General features: G+C 51.6%; 5 protein-coding genes across 5 annotated transcripts; 2 read left to right on the top strand and 3 right to left on the bottom strand.

Annotated features, from left to right (window-relative positions):
• Nucleotides 1–118: 118 nt before the first annotated feature.
• Nucleotides 119–1,263, top strand: BDV14DRAFT_167410 (HD domain-containing protein). Its single transcript, XM_073767673.1, has 2 exons — nucleotides 119–270; nucleotides 321–1,263. The coding sequence occupies exons 1-2, from the start codon at nucleotides 225–227 to the stop codon at nucleotides 959–961; spliced, it is 687 nt and encodes a 228-aa protein (XP_073631566.1). The 5' UTR covers nucleotides 119–224; the 3' UTR covers nucleotides 962–1,263.
• Nucleotides 1,167–1,800, bottom strand: BDV14DRAFT_196902 (HIT family protein; the record flags this gene model as incomplete). Its single annotated transcript, XM_073772543.1, has 2 exons — nucleotides 1,167–1,643; nucleotides 1,741–1,800. 2 exons carry the CDS (start codon nucleotides 1,798–1,800, stop codon nucleotides 1,167–1,169), a joined length of 537 nt encoding a protein of 178 aa, XP_073631565.1.
• A 67-nt stretch (nucleotides 1,801–1,867) lies between these two features.
• Nucleotides 1,868–3,880, bottom strand: BDV14DRAFT_167409 (Mob1 family protein). The gene is made up of 2 exons (XM_073767672.1): nucleotides 3,559–3,880; nucleotides 1,868–3,478 (listed from the first exon to the last, which is right to left on the bottom strand). Exons 1-2 carry the CDS (start codon nucleotides 3,793–3,795, stop codon nucleotides 2,171–2,173), a joined length of 1,545 nt encoding a protein of 514 aa, XP_073631564.1. The 5' UTR covers nucleotides 3,796–3,880; the 3' UTR covers nucleotides 1,868–2,170.
• Nucleotides 3,881–4,018: 138 nt separating this feature from the next.
• Nucleotides 4,019–5,738, top strand: BDV14DRAFT_167408 (CobW family GTP-binding protein). The gene is made up of 6 exons (XM_073767671.1): nucleotides 4,019–4,222; nucleotides 4,302–4,385; nucleotides 4,444–4,455; nucleotides 4,520–4,616; nucleotides 4,700–5,243; nucleotides 5,304–5,738. Exons 1-6 carry the CDS (start codon nucleotides 4,111–4,113, stop codon nucleotides 5,646–5,648), a joined length of 1,194 nt encoding a protein of 397 aa, XP_073631563.1. The 5' UTR covers nucleotides 4,019–4,110; the 3' UTR covers nucleotides 5,649–5,738.
• A 454-nt stretch (nucleotides 5,739–6,192) lies between these two features.
• BDV14DRAFT_144570 (uncharacterized protein) lies at nucleotides 6,193–10,304 on the bottom strand. The gene has a single exon (XM_073766411.1). The coding sequence runs from the start codon at nucleotides 9,980–9,982 to the stop codon at nucleotides 6,443–6,445; it is 3,540 nt and encodes a 1,179-aa protein (XP_073631562.1). The 5' UTR covers nucleotides 9,983–10,304; the 3' UTR covers nucleotides 6,193–6,442.
• Between the last annotated feature and the right edge of the window lie 388 nt (nucleotides 10,305–10,692).

The following is a 10,692-nucleotide window of genomic DNA, read 5'->3' as shown; positions in this document are numbered from 1 at the left end:
GCAAGGACAAAGAAGCGGAGGGAGTTGTTTACAGTGGAGAGCGGCGATGGTTCATTGTTTGGTTCGGCGATAAACTCATAAACTCCTGCGCCGCTTTTGCTTTTCCTCTGCAAAGTCTCCTTCCTCCACCTCTCTTTTCCTTCTTCTCGCTCAAGCCTCTGCCAGTCTTTGTTCTACCGCTTGAAACTCTCCACTCTTCTTAATTGACGCTGCTCCCTGTCAAAATGGGCTCCGAAACCCCCTCCGATTCCACCTGGACCCCTCAGTCCGGTCAGTCGATGCCACCGCAGACTCTATCCCCACCGCTAACCCAGTCGCAGTCCTATCTACACTTCCCTGCCCCCTCGAAGAGAACTCTACCTCTCCGGTTCCCTTTTTCCACCTCCTCGAGCGACTAAAGACGACCAAGCGCGAAGGATGGCGCCGCTTCGACATCAACCATGGCGAGTCCATCTCAGACCACATGTACCGCATGTCCGTGATGACGATGCTTGCCCCTCCCTCTCTCGCTTCCCGTCTGAACCTCCAGCACTGCATGAAGATGGCTCTTGTTCATGACATGGCCGAATCGCTCGTCGGCGACATTACCCCCATCGACCCGATCAAGAAGACTGAGAAGGCTCGTCGTGAGGCTGCGGTCATGGAGTACATTGCGGGCACGCTGCTGCGCGGTGTGCCGAGTGGTATGCTTGCGGGCGATGATATCCTCGCTGTCTTCAACGAGTACGAGGCCAATGAGACGCTGGAGGCGCAGTTCGTTCACGACGTCGATAAGATGGAACTTTTGCTGCAGATGGTCGAGTACGAGCGCAGTTACGAGATTGACCTGGACGAGTTCCTGGGTGTCGCGAAGCGCATTCACCTCCCCGAGATTCAAGAATGGGCTGCGACTGTACTGAAGGAGCGTGAGGAGCTCTGGAAGTCAAGACAGCAACAATCCACCTCCGAAGCCGCGAAATAGCGCACCAATACATGAGTGAAACGTTGATGGCGAAATGTCTGACGATACTGCATTTTCTTTTCTTTCAGTTGTCTATCTCTATTTCATTCTCTTCTTAGAGGCGTTGTCGGTCGGTCACCATGATAGATACCATCCTATCCAAACATTAGACATAGCACCTTCAAATAAATCCATCTAAATACAATCGGGTATATCCTCTAAAATTCTAATCAACAGGCTCCTTCGCCATCTCCCTAGCCAACATAACCGCCTCCTCCTCCATCTCCGCCGGCCCCCTCGCAACCCTCTCCTCATCATCAACCCTCAACCTCTCACCCCCCCTCGCCCCAACCTGCTGCTTCAACCCCCTAGCTAAATCCCCCTCCTCCCCATCAAGCCTATCATATATCTCATCCGTACTCCCCAAATCCCTCTTCTTGCGTGGAATAATATGCGCATGGACATGCGGGACGCTCTGTCCCGCCTCGGCCCCGTCCTGAATCGCGATATTTAGACTTGTAGCGCCGTACACGCGCTCGATCATCCGTCCGACCCGCCGTACTGTTAAGAACAGATCGGCTGTTTCGGGCGGTGTCAGTTTGCTGACGCGCGGGACGACGCGGCGGGGCGAGATTAGGACGTGGCCTGGTAATATGGGTTTTAGGTTTACGAGGGCGATGCTTAGGGGGGTTTGGTGGAAGACCTGTTAGTTGGAGAATGGAGTTAGCTTGGGCGTGATATTTAATGAGTTGGTGTTGATTGGAGTTGGAGTTGGAGGTGACGTGATGCGATGGACGAACCTGCGGGGTGACGAGGAATGGGCCGAAGTGGATTGGGCCGCCTTTTATTGTTGGGGGCATGGTTAAGTTTTGTTCGAGGGGTTGTTCGGACATGTGTATGTTGTTTCAGAGTGCAGGAATAGGAATTGTGAAGTCGGACGTGCGTTGGGGAAAGAAAAAGCAGCGCAAGGTGGTGCGGAGAAATCCGCGGATTAAAAGGCGGAGGGCTTCAAGGTACCTGTCTAGGTACCTGGTGGGCGTCTACAGTAGAACAAACGACACAATAAATATGGGTATCATTATTTCTGTAGATATAAATGGATATTATACACAAGTCTCATCTGAACCTTTCCAAGCATCACAACCTAATAGAAAGGCGTATTACAATCGTACCATGAGCGCCGTCTCATCACATTAAATCTCACAATCATGCTTTGCGGGTATGGGTCGGTCAATCTTGCTTTGCAGGCTCGTCTGTCTTCTCTTTCGACTCCGGTTCCGGTTCTGGCTCTGCTTTCTCTTCCGGTTTCTCCTCTGACTTCCCAGGTTTCTCCTCTTGGTTCTCCTCTGGCTTATCTTCCTCTGTGTCTGCCTTCGCCTCCTCCGCAGCTGTCTCGGGCTCAGGCTCAGGCTCAGAAGTGGCGGTTGCCGGTTCAGATTCGGGTTTGGTCTCGTTGTCTGAATCTTCCGGAGTTGTCGTGGTAGTCTCCTCCTCGGAAGACTCATGAGCGGCCTCTGTGGTCTGAACCTCTGGCTGTTCTGCTACTACAGGGATCTCTTCGCTTGTAGGTTCATCATCTGGATCAACTTCGGCGACGGTGACCTGGGAATCGGTACTTTGAGTTGGAGACTCGACCAAAGGCGGGTCACTCTCGGGCTTTTCTTCGGGCTGTGGCTCAGGCTTCTCAACCTCCAGGGGTGGTGGTTGAGCAGCCTCTTCAGCGTCCTCTGCACTCTCACTTATCGTTGTGACGCGAGATCCGAGCGAGGGGCTGGATTTGTGACGTCGAGTGGTAGCACCAGTGCTGATAGACGCAGGTTCGACTTGCTCCAAAGAAGGAATCAAAGACTCGTTTTCTTTGCGCAGTATCGTCAGGCGACGTGAATCACCTTGCTCTTGGACTTGCTGAGGCTTGTGCGCCTCGTCTCCCTCTGCCTCGGGGGGTATGGTATAGTTGTCCTCTGGTATAAGTTGGTACATGTCGCAGACTGTCTTGAAGAACATGTAAAGTCCATCGTGGCCTTCGACCTGCCAGAATACTTGCCGGTGTTGGAACCAAGCATGCGCGAAAATGCGATACAACCGCCGGAAGATGTTGGTGAGATTTCTCAATCCGGCCGTCGCTCCACCACCAGACTCTGACCCCAATGTAAGGCGACTCGGAAAGTGCTTTGGCGATGTGAGAATATTCGTGGCCCAATCGAGGGTGTGGCAGGAGTAATCAATCGCGCAGCAGGCCTTGGGTGGATCATGGACAGCGCAGAGGTATTGCCATTCCGACGCGCGCATCTCGGGACAGGTCTGTGCAGAACATGGCGGGTTTTCGGCGAAAAACGCAATTATGAGGTTGTTCACTTTCATCGTCAGGAACCGGCACAATTCGTAAAGCCATAGCGACCGCTCAACACCCTCCGGGGGATCCGCAAGCTGGCGGGCAACCTCTCGCTGGATCGGAATGATTGTATCGGAGTTTTCGGGCCGCGTGAAGTGGTTATAGAGCGCTTTCAAGTGCTCTTGAAGCTGGAATGGAGAGTCAAGCTATATAAATCACAAGACATTATTAGCGATCTACAGATGCTATCCGTGGTGCTTGGGCATCGATTGTTTATTGTACGTACCTGCGACAGGGGAATAAGGGGAGGACCAGCAGCCATCTCACTGGTTTTCGACCCGGGCCTGATTCTGCGCGTAGGGCCATCATCCGTGCCAGGCGAAACGCCTAGGAGCTGGAGATCCGCCTCTGCGCCAAAGGACTCTCCTACTGAAGGCGACTGGGGGCCGATCTGTACCTCTGTAAATGGGGGAGGACTGGGTAGTCGCGGAGAGCTTGACGGGGAGACTCCCGCGGTGGCCATGGTTAGGGAGCTGTAGCAGTAAATGAGTGGAAGTGTAGAGAAAGTCAAGGACAAAAGGAGAGACCAGGAACGGCAGACAGCGGCAAGATAGAGACCGGGCCAGCCATCTCCAACTCTGGTCCAGAGCTAAAGATAAACTCACGGGATCTGCCGGGCGGTGAGACTAGCCAGCCCATGACTGCACGAGCCCTAAGCCCTGCTTCCTTCCCCTCTCGGACGTCATCGATCTCTTCCCCGGATTCTGGAGTATACTCCTGCAGCTAAACTGCATTTCCATTATCTTTCCCGAAAAACAAGCTAGGTTACTCCGTCAATATGGACGACGACGATGCACCCCCCGAGTTGGTGGATGTCACTCAGCTCCCAGACTCGGAACTCCAAGAGGAAGAGCCGCCGCAGCAACGCGTGCCTATTACGCTGGTGACGGGTACGCCAAACATAGTGTAGATCTTTTGCATATGGCAGCTTGTTTTGACTACAGAACAACTAACTGCATATTCTGTCAGGTTATCTTGGTGCCGGTAAAACCACCTTACTCAACTACATTCTCACTGAGAAACATGGCAAAAAGATTGCTGTGATCATGAACGGTACCAACCCCAGTAGTAGAACCTTAACTATGTCTGAACCTTGCTAACAAGAGACTAGAATTCGGAGACTGTAAGTCTAACCACTACCCAATCTATTGAGGTCAACCCAGCCTGAGCGAAGCTGATATCTCCAGCATCCGACATCGAAAAACCCATGACAGTAAATCAAGACGGCCAAGAAGTAACCGAATGGCTCGAAGTTGGTAATGGCTGTATCTGCTGCTCAGTGAAGTACGTTCCCTTTCAACCCTGGACATTCTATCATTCCTCCCCCACAAACCCCGCCTAACATGCAATAATACTAATTGAATTAGAGACTCCGGCGTAATGGCCATCGAATCCCTAATGGAACGCCGCGGCACATTCGACTATATCCTTCTCGAAACAACCGGCCTCGCAGACCCAGGCAACATAGCACCCATATTCTGGGTCGACGATAACCTCGGCAGCTCAATCTACCTCGACGGAATCGTAACCCTCGTCGACGCAAAGAATATCCTCAAGTTACTGGATGAGCCGAGTGCCGAAGAAGTTGTTCCTGACGACGACGACAACAACAAGAAAACCCAGGAACATGACCACGACCACGACCATTCGCACACCGGCCCCGTCCTCTCGATGGCGCACATGCAAATCAGCCACGCAGACGTGATAATCCTAAACAAGACGGATCTCGTCACGGAATTCGAACTCGAAAAAGTGAAGGACAGAGTCACGGCTATAAACAGCGCCGCCAAAATCCACGTCACGGACCACAGCCGCACGCCGCAAATTGAAGGCGTGGTGTTGGATTTGCATGCCTATGACCATCTGGATAGTCTTGATTTTAGCGCGAGTGGGCATAGTCATATTGATCCGGTACGTTGACCACGCTGCATATCTGCTCCTCCAAGCTCTTACTGACTGGACCGTATCAAGTCCATCTCAACGATAGCCCTAACACATCCTTCCCTCCCACCGTCAAAGATCCCGCTCGTGGACGCGTGGCTACGGAGTGTCCTCTGGGAATCAAGTCTGCCTTATAACTCGGACCTCAAATTCGATATTCATCGACTAAAGGGCATTCTCGCGTTGAATGATGGGTCAAGCAAAATCATCCAGGCTGTTAGGGAGGTTTTTGAGATTCGGGACCCATTGGGAGGCGGAGCAGATGAGCCGAAAGAGCAATGTAAGATTGTTCTTATTGGGAGGGGCCTGGGTGATGTGGATGTTTGGCAGAGGAGTTTTGGGGAGTTTATTGAGAGGGGAACAATTCAAGTTTAGAATATGCAAAACATATCATGCAGGTGGTTTACGTAGAGTATGTATAGATGATTACAGAATATGGCAAAGGAATAAATAACCAAGAAAGGAATTCTTTTGAATTAATACAGTCGCTGCTAGAATGGTAATGCAGGTACTTGATGATGATACGATATGGTGCCGAGTCGAGACCAACAAGCCAAAAACAATATACATTTGTGCGCGCACATGGTTCAGATGATGACAAAGGAAAAACAAAGGAGATAGGAGATATAAGAAAAGGCCAAGCAAGCAGAAAAACAAACAATAAACCATCCATTCGTGTCGTGTATCGTCATGAGTTGAGGGAAAGGGGAAGAAAAGGCTGGGAATAAATTGAAGAATGCAAATGCAAAGAACCCCAGGGCAGAACTATGTCAATTATTCAGTCTGCCGATGCTGAGCGAATCATGCTAGTTCAGAAAATAAGATACGATGAATTGAGGGACATGCGGGTAACAGGGACGGGGTAATCGATGTAGATAGAAGATCGCATCAAAATCACATTTTATGGGGGCGGGCTAAACGTAAGCAAATGGAAAGAAAAAAAACCAAAACCATAATCAAAAGACTTCAAATTGACCCAATGAGAAAACAAAGGAAATGAACTCCATCTTTCGCCGTCATGATTCGCTTCATTGTGCTGGAACGCGAGGAGGTGCTAAGAGTAAGTATACAGCGCTGGAAAGTGCGCACGGAAGGCCCTGCATCTAGAGCTTTAATCGAACAATCTTGTTGAGGTTTGTTGAGGTAGTGTTGAACGGGCATTCTGGAGGTCATACGGGGTGTATAACCTTGTCGATGAATGCCGGGTTGATGGGTAGGTGTGAGTCGGTCAAGTGGTGAGGTGGGTTCGGGAGGTTTTGTTGAGGGGGTGGAGGGGGTGGTGTGGGTAGAACATTGAAGTCGGATTTCTCGTTGGGCGTCTCATTCTCCGAGATAGTTGCTGGATTAATTGGAAGGTGCGAACCGCTGAGGAAGAAGCTTCGGTCTTGGTTCTCATTGATATGTTCAGGGATAGATGCTGGCTGGGGGACAGGAGCGGAATTGACCTCGATTTCGTGACGGAAGATTTCCTCTTTAGATGCAATGGTCGGGTTGATAGGCAACAGAGAACTGCTGAGCAAGGTGTCCTCGTTTTGATTCGAGTTGTAATCTCGTGGAACAAGGATCGATTGAACACTGGCAGCCGGCTTGACCTCAATTGGGTAGCTAACTGTCTCCTTCTCTAATGAAACCGTCGCCGGATTGATGGGTAACGTGGAGTTGCCGAGGAAGAAATCTTGACCGTTATTCCGAGCGAGGTCCTGCGAAGATTGCGGCGGTTGACCATCAGTGATCGGGAGAGCAACAGGCTCCACGTCGAAGGTCTCTTTCGGTAGTTCAGTTGCCGGGTTGATGGGCAAACACGATTCGCTCAGAGCACTATGGTTTTGGGAACCTTGCAGGAAGGTTTCGAGAGGTGGAGGTACTGTGGTACGAACTTCCAACTGGGTTTGTGTCTCCAAGTTCGATGGGCTCTCCGGCAGTTTTGCGGCTGGGTTGATGGGCAGAAGAGAGTCCTTTAGGCGAAGGCTCGGGGGGTTATCTTTAGAATGTTCAAAAGTCGACTGAACCTCTGGCGGCGGTTGAGGGACTAATTTCTCTTTGAGTACTTCTTCCGCGAGTTGTACGGCCGGGCTGATTGGCAATACAGAATCGCTCAGAGGAGTACTTTGGTCTTTTTTCTTATCGCCTTTGGTATCTTCTGCAGTCACACTCGTGGGCACTTGGAGGTCGTTTGTTGGGAGCTGCCCCTGTTCGAATTCGGCTGCCGGGTTTATTGGTAGTGCAGACTGCAAAAGCGTAGAGACAGGCTCCGATGGGTCTGGACTAGACAGAAACTCGGCCACCGAGTCTTTTATAGGTACCGGGTATATATCAACAGGGGCTTGTGTGGTGAGAGGCTCCGGCGGCTGGTACTGAATGGATCCATCATGAGACGGAGTCTTCCATGTTCCAACGCCAGCGAGCTCGATTGGTAAAGGTTTCGTGTTGAGCATGGGCTCAACAGTCGTCATATCGGTGGATGGCGTGCGGTAGCGGGGGTCGACACCTGCTTCGAGGTCGATTTCGCTTTCATATTCTAATGACGGATTCCTATGCAGTTCTCGAATGTCCTCCTGATGCGTTGGCTGGCTCGTTATGTCGTCCACGGAGTTCTGATCGTCAAAACTCATCGACCCGCTTCTCCAATCTCCATTCGGTTGCCTCCTCCTATCATACAAATACCTCTCTCGCTCTGATTCTTCTCGGCTAAAGTACGACCTATCCGTCTCTGGCGACGGAATGCTCTCGAAGCTATCGAGTGGTGGTTGCTGTGGTGTGTGCGTGTTGCTATAACCGAAGCTACCCATTTGTCGACCCCGCGGGTACATGAAAGCAGCCCGGGAGTCGTACAAGGGCAAAGCGCCATTGTGCAGGCCCACCCCCATGCTCGTATGTGGATGCCTCCGTGGCAAGTTATCAAATGCGCCAATGTCGGGAGGGAAGAAGGTCAGCAGCTCTTTGGCCGACAGGCGTTGTCGAGGGATCGGGCTCAAACAAATAGCTACCAGCCTCCGATAATAGTCCGGAATGGGAAGGTCCTCGTGGATCGTGAATGGTCGTCGCTGCCGTTCGGGTTCGTCCTCTTCCATCGCAAGCGCCCACAGTGTCATGCCCAGCTGGAAAAGATCGGTCTTGACGCCAATGTACATTGATATTCGTTGGTTGCTCTCGATCTTCGCTGCAATCTCTGGTGGCTCCCAGCCCACCGGACAGCCTCGTCGGTTAATATCGATTATTTTCGCATCGTCGTTGCCGTCCACCACAATGTTCGACAAGGTAAAGTCGCCCTGTACATAGCCGGCCTCGTGTATTTCGCACAATCCGTGTACAATCTGTTTCGCCCAACGTTCGCGACGCTCCCAAGAGATCGTCCCTCGGTACTCGTATAAAATATCCACTAAAGCTCCTTTTTCCGCAAAGCTAATGAGAAGACCCTTGACAACCTCTTGTCGATCATCGACCACAACGCCTTCAACCTGGATCACATTCGGTGTGCTTTGGAGCGCATGGAGGGCGTTGATTTCGTATAGAAATTCGTCGACGGTATCCGGTCCAGGAATTTCCTTCTTTATAAATGATCTACCATCCAACTTCACATTATAAACGAACCCCGACAAGTGTGCTTCGAAATTTAACCGTCGTTCAGGGATGAGTTGTGCTTCCGGCAAATGGCCGATACTCGAGATGGGAGGGTAAGGGATTATCTCGTTGACGTCTTCGGTAACATGAACATGCAGGCGGCCGTCGCGGGTTTCTAGTTTGAGATTGGTAACAGTATCGTAGAATTGTATGTCGCGAAGCGACTCGCGGATAGACTCGTATATGCGGGCGCATTTATCCCGCTGGTACCGCAATTCCTTCAAATCCTGTTCGAGCGATTCAGGTTCAGCGTCGCGATAGTCGCAGGAAATGGTAACGCGACGCCATCGATTAGCAGTCTCGGCGTAGGTGACGAAAAATTTTTCCCTCTCTGAGCGATCTCGAAAGTGCATGCTCAGGTTCAGAATCCACCGCCGCTCCAACTCCATGTCGAAAAGATTGTCAACAGGATACCCCTCGGGAGTATCCGTTACGTCGGGGTGGTACTGGTCCCATTCCGGTGCCCTGGCGTCGCTGTGCTGGAGATTCAGGTCATTCTCATTCGGTTCCGGGAAATCGTCGACCTTGGTTGAGGAGCGAAAGTCTGGTTCTGGGTCTAGGTCTGGGTGGTGGTCTCGGTCGTGGTCGTGGTCGTGCGGGATCGGGTCTTCGCGCCAGTTAATCTCGGGTGCGGATAATCTGGGATCCACGACAGACTGTGGGGACTTTGTCCGCTCGAGGCTCAGTGTTCGACGATGTTGTTCTCGGTCGGCCGAAGCAGCGCGTCGAGGCGGCGATGAGGAAACGGGGGAGAGACGGTCTCTTCGCTCGGATTGCTGTCTCTTGAAGGTGGTGGATCGGGGGAGGCCGACGCCGACCCTCCTCGACAGACGGCGCGTCAGGTTATCGTGGGATTTGGGCTGCTGCTGCGGCGGTGGTGGAGAACTGGATCTCCTGGGGGAAGAATCGCTGCTTCCAGCAGGAGAGCGAGAAAAGTCTCTGTCATCGCGGCCAAGCCATCGCCGGAGGCCCAGGCGATGCCACATGCTCTGCTTGGGACGCGGCGGCTCGACCTTGATCGGGTCCAGCAAAAAGCCCAGAGACGACCTGGGCGAGCTACAGGAGCTGTCTGCAATGGAGATGGCCATCCAGCACAGCCCAGGAGGTCAAGAGGGCCGGACGGGGGAGGGCGACCTGATGAAGACTCGAGGGGGCTGGGAGACTAGGAGCACTGACGGCCATAAGAAATCTCGTCGTAGTGGCTTGCGGAAATTTCGGAGCAGCCTAACGTCTGAGAAAAATGAACAAGACTGTCAAGAAAAAGAAAAGTGACCTGGGCCAGAGACAGCGCTCCAAGATTGATCAGGTAAAAAAATTCAACAGCCCGAGCCTGGCAACAGTCAAATCAGACATCGAACACCCTCGACGAGTCGGTGAGGGTTCAGCGCTGTAACAGGTCGCACAACAGCAGAGCACGGTAGGGGATGATCAAGATTAACGGAGGTAAAAGTAAAGAGTAGACTCAAAGAGGAATAGAAGAAGAACAAAATCAATAATATCAGAAACAACAAAACAGAATTCAACAGAACAAGAGCAAGAAGAAACCAGATGGAAAGACAAAACGAAGAGAAGGAAAAATGAAGCTGTCAAGTTGCGGTGCTGCGAACGCAAGGTGATTAGCCAGGATCGCCCTGCAACAGCCACGCGATTATTTATTATTATCTTGTTGTGACTCACTGGAGGAAGGCAAAATAAAGAGATCGTTCCTATAGTTACTAAACTGACGAGCTATCAAACCAACAAGATCGCAGCTAAGAAGTAACTATAAAGTGTATACAGGAGGAAGCAGGTGGTGCAG

The sequence above is a fragment of the Aspergillus stella-maris genome (genome assembly GCF_047715825.1).
Source record: "Aspergillus stella-maris strain CBS 113639 unplaced genomic scaffold BDV14scaffold_8, whole genome shotgun sequence".
In the NCBI taxonomy this organism is placed as follows: Eukaryota; Fungi; Ascomycota; class Eurotiomycetes; order Eurotiales; family Aspergillaceae; genus Aspergillus; species Aspergillus stella-maris.
The sequence above is the reverse complement of the archived record's forward strand: the minus strand, read 5'-3'. Positions and strand labels throughout refer to the sequence as shown.

What these genes read in the sequence shown, in the direction of transcription:
- BDV14DRAFT_167409 (XM_073767672.1), bottom strand. Translation starts at nt 3,795, where the DNA reads ATGGCCACCGCGGGAGTCTCCCCGTCAAGCTCTCCGCGACTACCCAGT. An exon ending in CCCTTATTCCCCTGTCGCAG is followed by an intron (nt 3,479 to 3,558) that starts GTACGTACAATA and finishes TGATTTATATAG; the next exon opens with CTTGACTCTCCATTCCAGCT.
- BDV14DRAFT_167410 (XM_073767673.1), top strand. Translation starts at nt 225, where the DNA reads ATGGGCTCCGAAACCCCCTCCGATTCCACCTGGACCCCTCAGTCCG. An exon ending in CACCTGGACCCCTCAGTCCG is followed by an intron (nt 271 to 320) that starts GTCAGTCGATGC and finishes ACCCAGTCGCAG; the next exon opens with TCCTATCTACACTTCCCTGC.
- BDV14DRAFT_167408 (XM_073767671.1), top strand. Translation starts at nt 4,111, where the DNA reads ATGGACGACGACGATGCACCCCCCGAGTTGGTGGATGTCACTCAGCTC. An exon ending in GCCTATTACGCTGGTGACGG is followed by an intron (nt 4,223 to 4,301) that starts GTACGCCAAACA and finishes ATATTCTGTCAG; the next exon opens with GTTATCTTGGTGCCGGTAAA. An exon ending in TGTATCTGCTGCTCAGTGAA is followed by an intron (nt 4,617 to 4,699) that starts GTACGTTCCCTT and finishes TAATTGAATTAG; the next exon opens with AGACTCCGGCGTAATGGCCA.
- BDV14DRAFT_144570 (XM_073766411.1), bottom strand. Translation starts at nt 9,982, where the DNA reads ATGGCCATCTCCATTGCAGACAGCTCCTGTAGCTCGCCCAGGTCGTCT.